At 43.2% G+C, this 17,226-nt stretch overlaps 1 protein-coding gene across 1 annotated transcript in view; it reads left to right on the forward strand.

Annotated features, from left to right (window-relative positions):
- Nucleotides 1-5,194: 5,194 nt before the first annotated feature.
- The window catches only part of LOC306927458 (transmembrane protein 47-like), a 35,647-nt gene continuing 23,615 nt past the window's right edge, over nucleotides 5,195-17,226 (forward strand). The window contains exon 1 of the mRNA XM_079507209.1: nucleotides 5,195-5,633. Coding sequence (XP_079363335.1) covers nucleotides 5,408-5,633 — 226 coding nt within the window. The 5' untranslated portion in view covers nucleotides 5,195-5,407. The remainder of the gene's footprint in view (nucleotides 5,634-17,226) is intronic.

The following is a 17,226-nucleotide window of genomic DNA, read 5'->3' on the forward strand; positions in this document are numbered from 1 at the left end:
CGCGTGGAAGGAACACGTTATTCCAACCAGTTCCTTTCCCCTCCATCAGGAGGCAGTTTAGAGACCAGTATTACTGCATGTTTTTTGTGAGGGTACCTACCCAGATTTTATTTTTTAAACAATAATTCAATATTTTTGTTTTTTATTTAGATTTGTATTAACGCGAGAACAATGGCTTGGCTTCCATTCCGTTGTAGCACTAACCTTCCAGGAATAGAACGCCTGCCGTTTCTATTATTCATTCTTATAATTAATTTGGACAAAAATGTGATTGTGTAATTTTGATGTATGATGACTATTGATGTCTGATGACTCATGTTGCTTCTTTCACAGCACTGTGGGTCTGACCGACTCGACACCGGGCACTGCACTCCCTGCGGGGGTGTGGAACGTGTGTGTGTCGAATGTGAAGTCGGTGGGGCAAACGGTTCTCGAGTTACGTGCATTACAACCGTACACACGCACGCACACGTCACACACACACACACACACACACACACGCACGCACGCACGCAGACATGTGTGCGTTTATTGTTTAGATTAGATTAGTTTTATACTTTTATATGATGTTAAAGCTATATTAGGCATACTGTTTATTTTTATACTTTTATATGATGTTAAAGTTAGTTTACTGTTTTTTTTATATGATGTTACAGCTACATTGCTGTCTTACTTGATGCCTGTTGAATGTATGAATGAATTTAAAGTTAGTGTAGTCTTTAGACTTTTATAACTTTGTGAGATTGGCAGCGGTGGCCGAACGGATAGCGGCGCGGTCTAGATACCGGAAGGTTCCCAGTTCGAACCAGCCGTCCGACACGTTAAAATTACCACCGCTGAAATGCCCTTGAACAAGGCATCAACCACTACGATGAAATGTGTTCTATGAGCAGGGCCTGGCTGGAAACAAGTTCTTGAGCTTAGCCCAGATACCCTGGGTAAATATAGATTTCATTTCATTTCATTTCATTTCATTTCATTTCATTTCATTTCATTTCAGATATATAATATGCTAAAAGGTTGTTAAAAGGTGGCATAGTGCAGCTTTAAAGTTAGTTTAGAATCATTGGGATTAGTTTTTTCAATCTTACTGTATTTACACATGAATGCATTATAATCACATGCTATAATTGGATGATTGTATTTACAGTTTTGGTGTGCTATTTCATTAACCACTATAGAGTTATTCTTCTGTCGTATATATCCTGTTTTCACAGAAATAAGGCCTCTTATTTCTGTTTACTTTTTTATTTTATTTTTTATGTTCACCATGTTTAATCAACATGTTTTGAATTAACATAATAAAAACAACAATTTACAATTTACAATTTAGGCATTTAGCAGACGCTCTTAATCCAGAGCGACTTACATTAAGCAATAACAAAAGCATGGCATACATCTCATATATAAAAAGTAGTTATCATGAATCATGCGTAGACTAAGAACGTAACAGTGGAGTATCTATGTAAACTATGTACACATACTATACTATATAATATATTATACATGTGTACTATAAAGTGCTATGACTACATAAAGTGCAATTCTAGAGCTGTCTACAACAGTGGTTGTTATGGTTGAGCTTCTGGTGATATTTTTTCCCTTCCTTATATTTCAAGAAGTCAGATTTTAGAGATTAGACACCATTTTAAACCATGAATGATAGAATGTATTATGTCACTATGACAACCCTGGTCTATATGGCAGTGCTTCTCAAAGTGTGGCTCGGGGACCCACATCCCATCCCGCCACATTGTTTTGATCGATTGTTTGAAGTTTTACAACATTTAGAGACGTACAAATATACACTTCTATATGGCCAAAAACAGGAAATCATCATAAAAGAGGGAAAAAGGGGAAAGAAAACATACAGTGAGGGGAATGTGTGTGTGTGTGTGTCTTTTGTGTTGCAACACTGCAACACAAAATAATCACCTGCGAGGACAGAAAGTATAGCTCATAACATGTCTACAGTGGATTTTTGAGGGGCGCTGTTGGTAGGGCGTTGTGAGCGTGTATTATCAAATAGTCGAATAATAAAACAGGGATTCTTTGTAGTAGGCCCAGAGCCATAGAGTAAGACAGAGTTACGCAAACTCTGTTCACTTCATGGGGCCAGTCCAATGGCCTGGACCGGAAGTAGGCAGAAATGCATTGGCCCAGGCAACAGCCCAGCTTTAATGATCTTAAATGCCTTTATTTTAGATTGTTTTTTAGTAATAGTACAACATTACAGAAACTTTAGTTGTCACTGTACAATACTTTAAAACAGTTGTCATGTTGCACACATGCCTACAATTGCTCTTATTTGCGCCGCCCTCGTTGAAAACAATGTATTTCAAATTCCAGCTTGTCCCAGTTCAGGCTGCGCTCGGTTTCTGCCCCCTCGATATCGTAACTCTTCTATTAGATGGCTCTGACTAGGCCTTAAAGGACCACTTCACCACTTTTCAACCTATCTTCATATAATAGGTCCTCACTAATAATCATGATAAAATGGCACCATTTGTTCTACTCTAGAAGTCTGTCTCATAGGAGGGCTGTGGGCAGTTCAGAAACCCGTCCACCAGTGACATCATTGTTAGGCAGACTTTTTTTTAAACAATATTTTTTTTTTTTATTGTCGCGAGAATGATGGCTTCCATTTTCACATTGCAACTTTTCAGGACTAGAAAGCCTGCAGTTTCTATTAGCTTGGATTCCCCATCGATGATGTCACTGGTCGACGGGTTTCCGAACTGCCCACAGCCCTCCTATGAGACACAGACTGAGTAGAAAATTACCTGTTATATGAAGATGGTTTGAAAAGTGGTGAAGTGGTCCTTTAATAATAATGTCCATAAACTGGCATCAGTGCGTCACTTTAGCTACCGCTACTGAGTTTCAATGTAACAATGCTGCCACCTGCTGGAGAGCAATTGCAAAATGCATTCAAAATGTAGCCTACTTTTTACCCACATCTATTCTAGACTCGTGGGCTATTCAGAATAGAGGATCATTGTCCTAAATGATCATTTCTGAAGATGTTTTGCTAGTAGTTCACGTCGTTCGGGTCGCATGCAGCGGGACAATTATTATATTTTTGGACCAGTCTCTGCTCAACTTTCTGACCAGCTGAAAAAAAGACACAGCTCTCCGTCAGAACAGCGGTGGCAAAAACGTTACTTCCGGCCTTCCCTTCAAAATATAACTATTCACCAAAACCTTAATTGATGTTTCTGTAATTCATGTGGACAATAGCCTACCACAAAATATCAGCATGCATTTCTTCTCTGTGTGACGCTGGGCACAGCTTTATGGTTTTCATTTTTGTCCCTTTTCAGACATTAACAAATTGTAAATCATTTAAATTTGTTCTTGGTTAAAATAAAAGTCTAACTAGCACTGAACGCACAGGGAAGAACCAGAACTACCATATTTGAATAGAAATCAGATTAAATGAATCATTAATTTCTCGGAACATTGTTAAACAACAACAACGTCGTCGACGTCTGCATATCTCCTACTATACACCTAATTATAATAACAATAACACATAATTCATGTCATCATCAAATAAACACTAGGCTATATAGCCTAGCTCCTTGTGTTTACCTCCCCTTTGTGGTTTGTTTGATTGGTTGATTGATTGAATTGATTGAATATGTTATTAGTAGTTTTCAGAAAAAAAGCACAGGCATAAATAGCCTACAATCCAATACACAGTCTTCTAAGATGATTTAAATCCAAGAAAGCTTGTTTGTTTCCATTCATCAAAATTAATGTCAGGCAAAATACAATGCTTATATGCAAAACATTAGGGAAAAAAATCAAAATAAGTAGGCCTATATACAGGAAACAGTTCCGGGGGGGAACTGCCCCAGGCCAATTTAGAAAGAAACCAGTTATTCACATGTTTTGATTGATTGATTGATTGATTGATTTAATACTTTATGAACAGTTTGCAGAAGAAAGCACAGGAAAGTAGCCTATACAGTTCAATACAATTTAAAAAATCACACCCGTGTGAACTGAGTGGTGTAAGGTTTTATATAGCATGATCAGCTGTGGTCTGACGTAATGTCTAAGGTATTATATAAGGTAAGGTATTATTTAGCCTCACACCCGGATGTGATTTCACAACTGGCTGTTTTTGTGCAGAAAAAATGACCATGGTTGCTACGGTCATCCAGTTCACCCGGGTGTGATTTAATTACGTCAGAAATTATTTTGAACATAGCAACCATGCTCATTTTTTTCTGCACACACAAGCCAGTTGTAGGAGTGGTTTACACCACTCAAAAATGAATGGTGTCAGGGCATTCCACATTTTGGTGGCAGAGTAGTAGAAAGAGAATTGTCCCATTGTTTGCTCTCTATAGGAATACAGGAGGGGTCTTGTAGCCCAAGGCCGCCCCATGGCCCCTGGTAGTCAAGGGCTCCTGAGCACTGGCCCCATTGGCCCCCGTCTAGCCTCCGTCCATATCACTAACGAGGTCCAATCTGGGAAAAGATCAGCCAACCAATCCAATCAGCCAACATGATGAGTTGACCCATGCAGGCCCGGGTGCCAGAGGGGGCCTAGCTGGCACCCTCGGTTGCAAATTCTGCCCGCTCAATTTAGGGTTTTACTATATGAGATGTGCCCCCTCACCATTTTCAACCAGTGGTTCGGTTCCTAAAGTAGGGTCCGGGGACCCCCAGGAGTTTTCGAGGGAGTTCCAGGGGGTCCCCAGCTAGTTAGGATAGTTTGGAACCAAATGGACCCTTATGGGTCTGTAACGGGTCCATTTGGTTCCATTTGAACACTCTCAGAGTTAAATTAACATTGACTTTACAATATAAATTGGGGGTCCCAGAGATGGAAAATTGGAAATGCCATTAAATGGGGGTCTGTAGACTAATGCAGGTCAAACTGGGGGTCCTTGAAATGAAACGGGTTGAGAATCACTGCTAGAGCCGTGAAAACAATTCTCTTATGGGGCTCCCTGACACAGCTTTTCAAATGTGGGGTCTGCGGGCTAATTAGTGTCAATTTGGGGGTCCTTGACATGAAAGAGTTTGGGAACCACTGGTATAACGGCCACATCAGACCTTGCAAAGCTTTTGAAGAGGAGCTCGTCAACAGATCGTCTGTGGTGCGATGCGGTGCTTTTACTTTGAAAACCGTTAGACCAGATGCATTGACTCAGCTCTCCTGACTTGACGCGCCTGGTAGAACAATCACACTCACATCACACACACGCACCCACACACCGAGAGAGAGAGAGAGAGAGAGAGAGAGAGCGAGCGAGCGAGGGAGAGGGAGAGAGAGAGAGAGAGAGAGGCTTAGCAAGCAGCAGCGGCTCCAGTCCACGGTGTGCGTACAGTGCGTAGTAGTGTGTGCGTGCGTATAAGGGTCAGTGTGTTTGGTTAGTATGCTAGAAAGATGTCCGTGGACGAGGTGCACCATCATGTGTTCAGGCCCTTCAAGCTGATCGCTCTCCTCAGCGTGTTCCTGGCGCTATGTCTGGACGTGGTGGCTCTGCTCAGCCCGGAGTGGGTCACCGCGGACCACTTCTCCCTGTCCCTGTGGCAGTCCTGCACGCAGTCCGCCGCCGCCAAGGACCACCAGCATGAGCCCGAGTGGAGCTGCTTCTCCACGCTGTCATCTGGTGAGAAGGAGATATTCATATATCAATGATTTCATTATGCGTTATAATTCCTAATCCTGAAATGTCATGTGTTCTTGTTGTTTTTAATTGTTTGCAACGTGGCCGTATAGACAGAGCAGTGTTTTTCCCAATTAACCCTGTTGATTCTGGGCATTGTTGAGCCACACGGACCACCATTTGGATGTCAGAGTTTGCGCCTCACTCAGACCAAAAACCCAGGAATATTTTGTTGTCGTTGGATAAGATTTTGCCCACATTTCCATGCTGTATTGATGCTGGTACCAGTACCACCCATTATAGGAGAGATAACGGTCAAACGTGATCAAAATAACAATTCTTCTACATTCTCTAATTGTGTAGAATTAAGTAATGCAGTTCATGCTTAATGGGTCCAGTTGGTTTCATTTTATGCTCTCAAGTGTTTAATATCTAATAAGGGTCCATTTGGTTACCAACTTTTCATCATTTTGCTGGGGGCCACCTGGAACCCCCTCAAGACCACTGGTGGTCCCCGAGCCACTGGTTGGTATATTATGTTTTGGTAGTCTAGTAAAAGTGCAGTGGTTCTCAAAACTAAATTTCATGGCAATAAAATCCCCAAATTGATGTATTTATGGCCCCATCTTAAAATATGTTGTACCAGTGATCAGAGAAGATTTGTTAAAATATGTATTTTAAATGTAATATTTCCAATAAAAATCACCCAAATATGAAGGTATAGGCTAGCTTATTTATCACACATCACAGAAACTTTGTTTCTGTCTGTGGCTATAATGTTGCAAACCACTACCGATCTACAAGCTCACAATGATAGCATATTGTGAAGTTGTAGATCAGCAATTTCTAATAGACCATGTGTTCTCTGGGGTTAAAATGGTTCAACTGAATTCGATGCTATTGGTAACTAATTTAGCTAGGGAGGGACCCCCTAAAACCCTGCAAGGACCCCTGGGGGTCACCAAACCGCACTTTAGGAACCATATTATTGGCTGCTGGCTAGCGGATGATAAGTGGCATCGAATCGATATCCACAAATCAATGCAGAGTCAAATATGACATCGGTTTAACTACAGGCAGGCCTTTCCTTTTATGTAAGGTTGATTTCTGTCTAGTATGAATACAATGTACATATAACTGTAAAACAATGTGTTTTAATTATCTCATCTTTGTTTGAACTGAAATAGTGGGATTATTTAGATTCAGTGTGTAGGGGCTACTATAAAAATCTTTGTAATTAATAATTTTAATAATTTATAATAATGATCTTTTTTTGCAAAACATGCATTTGTATTTTTGTAATTTACATATTCATATTTAACCCAATATGGTTCTCAACCTGTGGGTTGGGACCCACCAGAGGTTGCATAACCTTTTTTTTCTTCTTTTTTTAAATAATTTGGGGACCCCCTAAAATAATTTGGCGACCCCCCGAGGGGTCGCGACCCACGGGTTGAGAACCCCTGGCATAATGCATAAGAAGAGCGTTTGGTGGGGGTGTTTATTGTTTATTAAGGATCCCCATTTAGTCAAAAACACCACAATACAATTATGTAACAAGGAATGGTCAATGTTGGAGAAATGAAAACCAAAACGGAACATTCAAAGTAAAGTTGTCTTGTCTGAAAATTCCAATAATAGCAACCTAATCTAAACCAATTTCCATTCTGATTATTGCTTCCTTATGTTTCCTTTATGAAACCACATGTATTTCTAGTTGGCGTCAAATGTGGGGCGGGGTCGGGGGCGGGGTGGGGGTGGGGGGGAGAGCACATTCCACTATGCAATGGCTCTGTGTACATTGCATACGTGTGTGTGTGTGTGTGACTGTGTGTGTGTTATGGGAGAGAGGGTTCAAATAATTAGTGCCTATTTACTCCAATGATGGGGAAAATATTCATAATAATGACACTGAAGTGGTGTTTGCTGTTTGATATTGTAATGTGACAAATGTTGTCACGTTATGTAATGACAGGCTATTAGTGCGGCTCACACCAGCTGTGTATCTCCAACATTTTCATGTCATGAACCCCGCAGGCCCCCTTTCCAAAAGATGGTCCCCCATGAGAGGAGATTTGTTGTCAACAAGCTTGTAGATCATTGCCTGTCCGGCTATGTACACGCATGGCTTCATTGGCTTGAGCCAGTCTGAGCGGGTACAAGCTGAAAAATAAAACAGGGCTGTTCCCCATTTAGCTGGAACCCCCCTCAGCCCCCCCCCCCCCCCCCCCCCCCCCTCCCCCTAGAGGGCGGTGTCCAGACCCCCAACACATCCCTGTCTACCAAAACAAAGCGAGAAAACGCCAAAATACAGTGAGAGGCTGAGAGGGCAGGGTGTGTTGCTGTAGGTATAACCACCAGCACATTACTCCAGTGGCTAAACTGGCTATTATGACTGCTGTTATGATTGGTTTGTTGTGTGAGCTACTGTATATACGCATACAATACACGCCATTTTGGAAAGAACTTGGTCCACTTCCCTACTTGCTTCACAGGTGTTACTGATGATGATACTAATGAAGGCTCTGTTCCATTCTGGTCAAACAGAGTCACGGTGTTGCTATTGTGGATGTTCAGCTCAATGGAAACACTCAAAGTGTCCTTGAGTGGGTTCCAAATGGCCCCGTACGGGTGTGTAACTCTGAGAGTATACACATTTGCCACACTTTTTAATTTCAAGGACCCTCATAACTCTCAAAGTTTGAGAACCACTGCACACTAAATGGAACAGAGCCTATTAGTATCATCGGTAACACCTGTGAAAGAAGTAAAGAGGTGACCTGGAAGTAGGAAGAGTTATTCTGTGTGCATATAGCCTACTGTAGCCCCGTTTGGAACCTCGACCCTCCGCTGTTACTGGCTTCGAGAAGAGGTTCCGTATAGAGGTATCCGTGCGTGCATACTGGGTGTAGCCTCAGAAACCCAGGTTTTTATTTCCAGGAAGGAAATAAAAGGGGGTCGAGTCCACTTCAATACGGCATAGAGTAGCGCAAACGTCGATCACTCTCTGCTGATTTCTGATCGTCTGCACCTTTGTTAAATTGACGCACACACGTACACACACACACACACACTCCTCTCTATCTCTGTCGCTCTAATTAATTATTGTCATGTCGCGCAGCTGCGTCTAGATTCTCCCGGGTGGATCCTGCCGGGAGCTGCCTATGCCATAGAAAGCAAAGAAATTGGTGGATCCCAGGCTATACTGGGTGAAATGGGGGGAGCACGTCCAAAAGCAGTGGCGAAAACCCTTTTCGCAGTATCGCTTCCAAAAAGTAAAGGGGTGAAACAACCGCTAACATAGATTACGAAGTCTGCCAGCAACAGGTTTTTAAGACTTGTCGGAAGCGGAGAGGCAACATTAGCACCTCCCCTGGTTGAAAATGTCCAACTGACTTCTGTTGGAAAATGTGAATCTCAATTCTGACACGATTCTCACATTTTTTTCCATGAAAATGTTTGTCTTTTGTCTGTAGTTGCTGAACATTACTACATTCAAAATGTGGCACCTGGAGCCCACTACTGTGGCTGTAACGGACAACATCAAAGTGCTCGACTTAAACCTCTCATAAAGTCTCTCTCTTGTAGCAAAAACATCAGAGTAACTAAAAATGAATTGGATAGCCAACTGGTGCTGCACGATTTCTTGCTCAAATGTAGGAATTAGATCGCTTAGGCGTCTGAATCTAGATCGCAATCTTTTTTTCAATTAATCGTGCAGCACTAGGGCAAAGGTACACATTATGCCTTTATAAAGTGACAGCAGTGCGGAGTCTACTACTGAGGTGGGAACAACACAACGTATTCTGTTGCTGGTGCATTTTGTAAGTCTTTTCTAGCAGTGCAGCAACTTTTTGGCAGGTACACGGCAACCATTCAATGGTGCTACTGTTCCGTTTCAAAAGCCTGTTTGGCTTATCAAACGGCGCAAAGTGAATTGGTTCCGATGGACAAAAGAAGTAGGTCTCCACTCTCCAGCTACCCTGGTCTTCAGCGATCATTAACACAATCATTCCCGGGATTCCTTGAAAATAGGAGCTATTATTTTGCTAGCTTACCTTGCTCTCGATTCTATTATATCGCTAAAATCTCCAAAGCGTTCATATTTTGAACGAGAGGCGGATGAGAAGTCAGAAATGAAGCGCTTAGTATATCCATCAGATCAAAACCACGGAGAGCGCCCTGGATTAGCAGATACGAGGCATTCTTTCTGCCACGCTAACGGCTATAAGTGAACGGGACGCTAATATGAATGAAGAGCGACGCGTACGGTGGCCTTAGAGGCTCACTCAAAAATAAAAAAAGGCCTGATGGATGCGCTAGGACGTGTACACACGTCCTATGCATCCGACGATTGGATTCCCTATGACGTGTGGACACGTCGGATGGACGGAACCTGTTAATATTGGTTACACAAAATGTAGTTATAAAAACGATGGGAAACTCAAAGTTTGTTTTTGACCTTATTCTATGCTGCGTTCAAACTGGCAGCTACAAAGATACAGTCTGCCATTCCACTTTCAATGGAAGCCACTGAAGCCAGCGACATGAAGATACAAAGACGCATCTGACATGTGGTCTTTTCAACGGCTCCAAAAAGTTGAGCTGGCTTCAACTTCAGATACGAAGCTACAAAGCGACAGATAACAGAGAGCTTTGCATAGTTTGTCATATCTGTGAACGCAGCATTCAAGATTGTTTTGTTGTCGTTTTAAACCAATGAGGCTTTGGGAAAAAACAAGTCCTTAATGTAAAACACAGACTATGAAGTCACACAACAGAGCCATCCAAGTGAATGAAACAGTAATTGGACTGGGTGGTGGGAGTCCATTCAGATCACCCCCCCCCCCCACCAAACAAACCACATGAACCCTCACCCAGTGCTCTGCCATTATTTGCACGCATGCACAAACGCACGCACGCAGCCACGCACGCTCAGTCGCACACACACACACTCTCACACACACACACACACACCATGCGGCACTGCATGAACACAACAGGACGGCAGTGATTGATGGCTCTGCAATGGCAGAGGAATGCGACACGTTGAATCGGAGGCAGGCCCTGTTGGGTTTTTTTTTGGGGGGGGGGGGGGGGGGGGGGGAGACGGGTGGGATGTCCCAGTTGAAGAGGGGAGCGTGCATGGTGATGATGCCTGGTGCCGGAGCTCATTACTACCACAATACGCAGGGGTGTGACTGAGGTCAACGGGGTCAAAGTCCTCCCCCAAAAAAACAAAACAACAAAACAACTATAGGGTTGGGTGGGTCTCCAGGAACCGGAGGAAACCGGATGCACCATTGAGGGAACCAGGACTCGGTTCCGGTCACATTTTGGAACCGTTTCCCGGCGAACGGGGTTTTCATTCATTATTACACTGTCAGAGCTGGTATAATGTGGACTTCACGTCTGTTATATAATTACAACAACACCGGTGGTTCTCAAAGCGTTTTCATTTCAAGCACCACCATCAGCTACAGACGGTAGACCTGTATAAAGCCCAGCCGCACCCACAGCTTTAGTTGTATGATAAAGGGGGAGGGGTTAGGGGAGGGGCTGATAGTGTGATGTCACTATATTACTGTTTATTTCATTGGCCCGTTTGACTGTCAAGGGTTCAGCCTCCAGGAAGAAACCCTAAATACAAAGGGATACATCATTGCACATACAAACGACCCCAGGGTGTCTAATGAAGTACTGTCACCTCATAGACACTGGAAAAATACAAAAATTGTGACACTCCATCTTTAAGGTCAAACACACCAATGCAACTCCTTGCAACTCCATGAGTTGCATTGGTGTGTTTACCTTAAAAAACTAAACGTTTTGTTTCCATTTGGATGTTAATAGTTAATCGCCGATAAGAAAATAGTCGGTAGTCGTTACATTTAATAACTAATCGTAATGAATCGAAAATGATGTGGTTCTATCATTGGGTGGTTTTCTGCGAATGTAATGCTGTCTGCGCGCGCGTGTGGCCGAGGAACGCACATACAGAGATGCCATTGCCTGACCCTGTATCGTCAATGGTCAAATAAATATTTGATTAAGGAATATAATATGCCTTTTGTATTACTTCTGTATATCAGCTAAATGTAGATTTGTATGTTAGACGTTGAGGGAAATTAAGATTCATAGATTTTATTTACAAAAACGCCGCTTATCAACTAACCGGTTAATCGATCGATAACCTTATCAAAACGTATCGATTAACTATTAATGCATTAATCGATAATTCACGTCCCTGGAACCCTCTAGTCCAGGGGTGTCAAACTGGTGATCCGCAGGCAATTTGCGGCCTACGGAGAGGTCCAATGCGGCCTGCGACATGATTTAAAAAAAAGTAAATGAAGACTACCTCTAACCGACATAACGACACCATGCAGTGCTTGCTTGTAAACAGTGGTCAAATCAGTTCTTCTCCCAGCTCAATGGACGGTTTTGATATAGACTAGACTCTAGTCTATATCAAAACCATCCATTGAGCTCAGTGGACAGGTGGGGGAGCCATCTTGCGAGGTTTAATTTCAGATAATAATTTCAATGGTGTGATACGTTCACATTTCCTTTCTGATCGGAATCGTTGAAGGGAGCCAACCGCTATAAGGAATGGGACCTTGTTAAGAGGGAATTGTTAAGCAACCGGAATCGTTAACATCCTAAATTATCCCAACCCTAAAAACAAACCCAAGCTGATTTGTTATGGGCAGGATTTCACCACAATCCTCCAAACGCTCCTCAACACTGTCTCAATAATTGTTTCGGTCTGCTGGCAGCTTATGATGACGATGATGTCTTTCATCCAATGATGAAATCTGTTGGACATTCTTTGCATGCTGGGTGTTTTGGAAAAAACAAACGGGTTTAATTGAATTATTATAAGAATGAATAACAGAGAGAGAGAGACTATAAATTGTACATTTTAGAGAATACAGCAGTGGATTTTATGATTCTCCAGGAATGTCGCTGAAAACAAATCGAAGTACAGAAGAATTTGAGTAATTATTGGCATTAAATGCTAACATTGCCGTCTCAGTATTCTTATTTTCAGACGGTGCATATAATATTGTAATCTTTATTCAGAACTTATGTGCACATTGTGCAGTAGCTGACTGTCAACCAAGGACTGGTTGACAGGAGAGCACAGACGGATTCAAATGCTTTCTACTCCTACTGAAGACAGGCTAGCCAGAAAGTAGGCTATTAGCACACACACACACACACACACACACACACACACACACACACACACACACACACACGCTCCCTGGCTTCTTCCAGTGAACATCGACCTGGTTCTTTTAGAGGAGCAGTGTATTCTGGCACTGGTGCTGCTCTGCTGGGACGGTCCCAGCTGGGACTGGTGGTGATGGAGGCACTGACAGGGCTCCTCCAGACTAACTTTTAGTTGGCTGCACTGGTGCACCTTACTTTTTCATCACACACACACACACTAGGGCATTAAGCAACTTGTCGACTAGTTTACTAGTCGACTAGTTTACTAGACTAGTTTACTAGTCGACTAGCAAATCCACTAGTCGACCTTGTTGGTACTAGTTGACTAGTTGATAAGAAAAAAAAGTATTTATTTCTTTTTTTCGATTTTGTAGGTCTCAAGATCAGGTAGATTATAGTTATAGTCACCAATGTACACAGTTTTTAAATGTACACATATTTATTTAAAACAAATGTTTTTTTTTTTTTTTTACATAATTGGTAGTTAAACAACTAGTCGACTAGTAAACTAGGCAACTAGTCAACTAGTAAAAATGACTAGAAGTGAATGCCCTAACACACACACACACACACACACACACACACACACACACACCAGACTGCTAAATGTAAGGAGCACAGGTGCGACCAACAGTGGTTGGTGGACCAAAAGTTGCTGGACAGATTTTTGGGTGCATGCACTCCCGAAATGGCTGTGCTATGGTGGCCTGACTCGGCGGCCTGCCTTTTTTGTGATTGGTCAGTGCTGGTGTGTGTGTGTGTGTGTGGGGGGGGGGGGGGGGGTGTTGATGGTGCGTGCGTGCGTGCGTGCGTGTATTGATGAAGCTGGTTGATTAAAGTGGTTCATGCGACGTTGTGTGTGTGTGTGTGGGTCCCGGCGAGACGTCACATTTCTCCGTTGGGGTATAATATTCAGCTGAAAAGGTTTGAGAAACACACAGACTGCCATAAATCCATCCAGTAGTCTCAGTGGAGAAACCCCTCCCTCCCGCTGTCATCTCTACCCAACTGTTACTGATTAGGCTTTGATTGCTTCAGGCCTAAACGAATGCCTTCTGTTACTTCACGGCCCGTATTTGTATAAATGCCGCAACCGATCGCAGCTGCCGTTTTTCACTGGTTCTCAACGTGTGGTTCGGGGGAACCACCAAGGGACCAGTTGGACCCCTAACGGGTCTGTGACTCGGCGAACGTACGAATGGAAACCGAGAACCAACCGTTACGGGTTCATTTGGTTCCATTTGTACGCTCGCAGAGTTCAATTAACACGGGGAATTTGAAATGGGGGGGGGGGGGTCTGTGACTCTGTGCATAGGGGGGGGGGGGGGGGGGGGGGGTCTGTGACTCTGTGCATAGTGCATTGCACGTTATGCAATATGTTACCGGTATGCATATGAATTGAGAAAGGATGAGAATCTCTTGAGAATCAATAGTCTCTAACAATGTGTCTGTGTGGTCTCAAACCACTGGACTGATGCAGCGCCGCGCATTTTGTAGCCTCGGAAACCCAGACGTTTTTATTTCCAGGGAGAAAAAAAAGTCAATTCGGCATAGAGTAGCGCAAACGTCGATCACTCTCTGCTGATTTCTGATCGTCTGCACCTTTGTTAAATTGACGCACACACGTACACACACACACACACTCCTCTCTCTCTCTGTCGCTCTAATTAATTAGTCTCATGTCGCGCAGCTTGCGTCTAGATTCTCCCGGCGGATCCTGCCGGGAGCTGCAGAAAGCATAGGTGGACCCCAGGCTACGCATTTTGTGAACCCTGCCAGTAGGAAGTGACTACCCAAACAGTTTTAGATGTTTGAACTTTATAATTCGATACTGGGACCTGTCAGTGGAGGTTGGATTGGGCTGAAACTTGGACCAATTATGGGGATGACTCGCTGATGTCTCAGCACCAACATAAATGGTCCAATGTGAACTGTAAATGGTGCATTTATACTGTACTGTACTGTAAGCCTTTATCCAAAGCGCTTTGCAATGTGCTGCACATTCTCTCACACACGCACGCATGCACGCGCACACACACACACACACACACACACACACACACACACACACACACACACACACACACACACACACACACACACACGGATAATGCGAGAGCGCCAGCCTGCTATCGGACTGGGAGCTGTTAGACTTTAACCGTGTAGTAGATTCTAGTGTAGGTCCACTGGTCCAGTGGGAGAGGGTTCAGGTGGTTTGGAGGATTCCCAGTTGTTGTTGTTGTTATTATTATTTCCTTGGATGATGATCTTCACATGATCTTCTTCATAATGCAAATGCAATATCTCTAAAATAAGGTAAAATCTTTTTTCAGGCAAATGCGCAACATTCCGCCATTCCGACGTGCTCAATACTAACCCTGAACCCTATAACCTTAAACCCCATTTTGACCTGAGATCAGATTCTAAAAATGTCTTCTACATCCTGACTGTTTTCTGAAAAAGCTATGTTTCTATGTCAGTCGTTCTTCGATTTTTCAAAAATAGCAGACCTACAAGCTCGTAGCGCGCCACTCGGTGGCGCGCTATGAGCTTGTAGATCTGCTATTTTTCAATAGCTAAAGCATAACATAATGCTAACACCAAAAGGGGTTCCCGCCCAAAATGGGTTAAGTGCACGCGGAAGCCAGTCAAGTCACGTAGTCGGAATGGCGGTGCGTCGGGAATGGCGCTCTGTTCCCACCTTTTGTATAACCAAGTCATTGTTGAAGACCAGGGTAGAAGATGGAGACCTACTTCTTTTGTCCATCTGTTTTCAAACGGGCTTTTGAAACGGAACGGGTCAGTAGCACCATTGAATGGTTGCTGTGTTAGTACCTGCCAAAGTAGCTGCACTGCTCGAAAAGACTTAGCCCATTTTGGGCGGGAACCCCTTTTGGTGTTAGCATTATGTTATGCTTTAGCTATTGAAAAATAGCAGATCTACAAGCTCGTAGCGCGCCACCGAGTGGCGTGCTACGAGCTTGTAGGTCTGCTATTTTTTTTAAATCGAAGAACGACTGACATAGAAGACATTTTTAGAATCTGATCTCAGGTCAAAATGGGTTAACACAATGCAACAGAAGATGGTGTGTTGTTCCCAGCTTAGTAGTAGACTGCGCTGCAGTCACTAATCAAATTGTGAATGTCAGATGTGATTAGAAAAATAAAACGTTGTGGTTTTTATTTGGATGAGTGTTGTCTCTTGAGTCGTGCTCTCTTTGTGGTCCAGACAGAGCAGGTTCAAGACAGTCACTCTGACTCACTCATTAGTTTTTGAGTGGTGCAACCACTCCAAGGAACAGCAATGTCCGTGACTATGTGACTATATGTGACTATGTTTAGAGTACCAGTAGGGGCAAAAGTGGCGCTGTTGTGCCAGAAACAGAGAGAGAGCGATAGTGCTAAATGGTAAATGGTGCATTTATATAGCGCCTTTATCCAAGGCGCTTTACATAGATTGTGCATTACATTCACCCATTCACACACACATTCATAAACCGATTGCGGCGGAAGCCATGCAAGGTACCAACCAGCACATCGGGAGCAATTTGGGGTTCAGTGTCTTGCCCAAGGACACTTCGACATGTAGACAGGAGGAGCCGGGATTCGAACCGCCGACCCATGGATCATTGGACGACCTGCTCCCTCTTGAGCCACAGTGCTGAGAGATGGAGAGAGAGAGAGGGGGGGGGGGGGGGGGGGGGAGTTGCACCACTCAGTTCACACAGGTGTGATTTTTCTTTTTCAAGTCTTCCAGGAATGGGGTTATCCAAGTCAATGTGAAATCAATAGTTTGTGTTTTTAAGTTAACATAGCTCTCTAGTGTAGCTCTCAAAAGTTGCATTTCACTTAGATCTCTAGAGAGACTGACACAGGAGTGGATTCTCACTCCCGTCCAATCCAAAACCTACAGAAAAATCCCATCCCGTCCCACTCAAACTTTACTCCCACATCACTCCACTCCACTCCACTCCACTCCCACATCACGCTCCCGTAGTTTATTTGTCTTGTTTTTATTAATAGGTTAGCCATTAGGAAAGGTAATGGATTTTGTGTTATTTTTGTTAGATTACTGTGTTTCATAATTCAAAAGATAGGACCATCTGACTCCCAAGATCCACCGGTTTAAATAACATTAGGAAGCAAGCTACACTTTTAAAAAACAAGCCCCCCCCCCCAAAAAAAAAAAAAACGGCAACCCGAAGCGACATCTGACGTCATCATCTGACTGGTCACATCAATTCTAGCCATGCCGTGATTAGACCCTGTGTTGTATGGCCTGTTGTTTTGTTATTTTTCTTTTTTAAATAATTGTGTAATTGTATTCCGTGTGACCTGGTTGTGTCCCCAGTACACT

The sequence above is a fragment of the Electrona antarctica genome (genome assembly GCF_951216825.1).
Source record: "Electrona antarctica genome assembly, chromosome: 8".
NCBI classification, from domain to species: domain Eukaryota; kingdom Metazoa; phylum Chordata; class Actinopteri; order Myctophiformes; family Myctophidae; genus Electrona; species Electrona antarctica.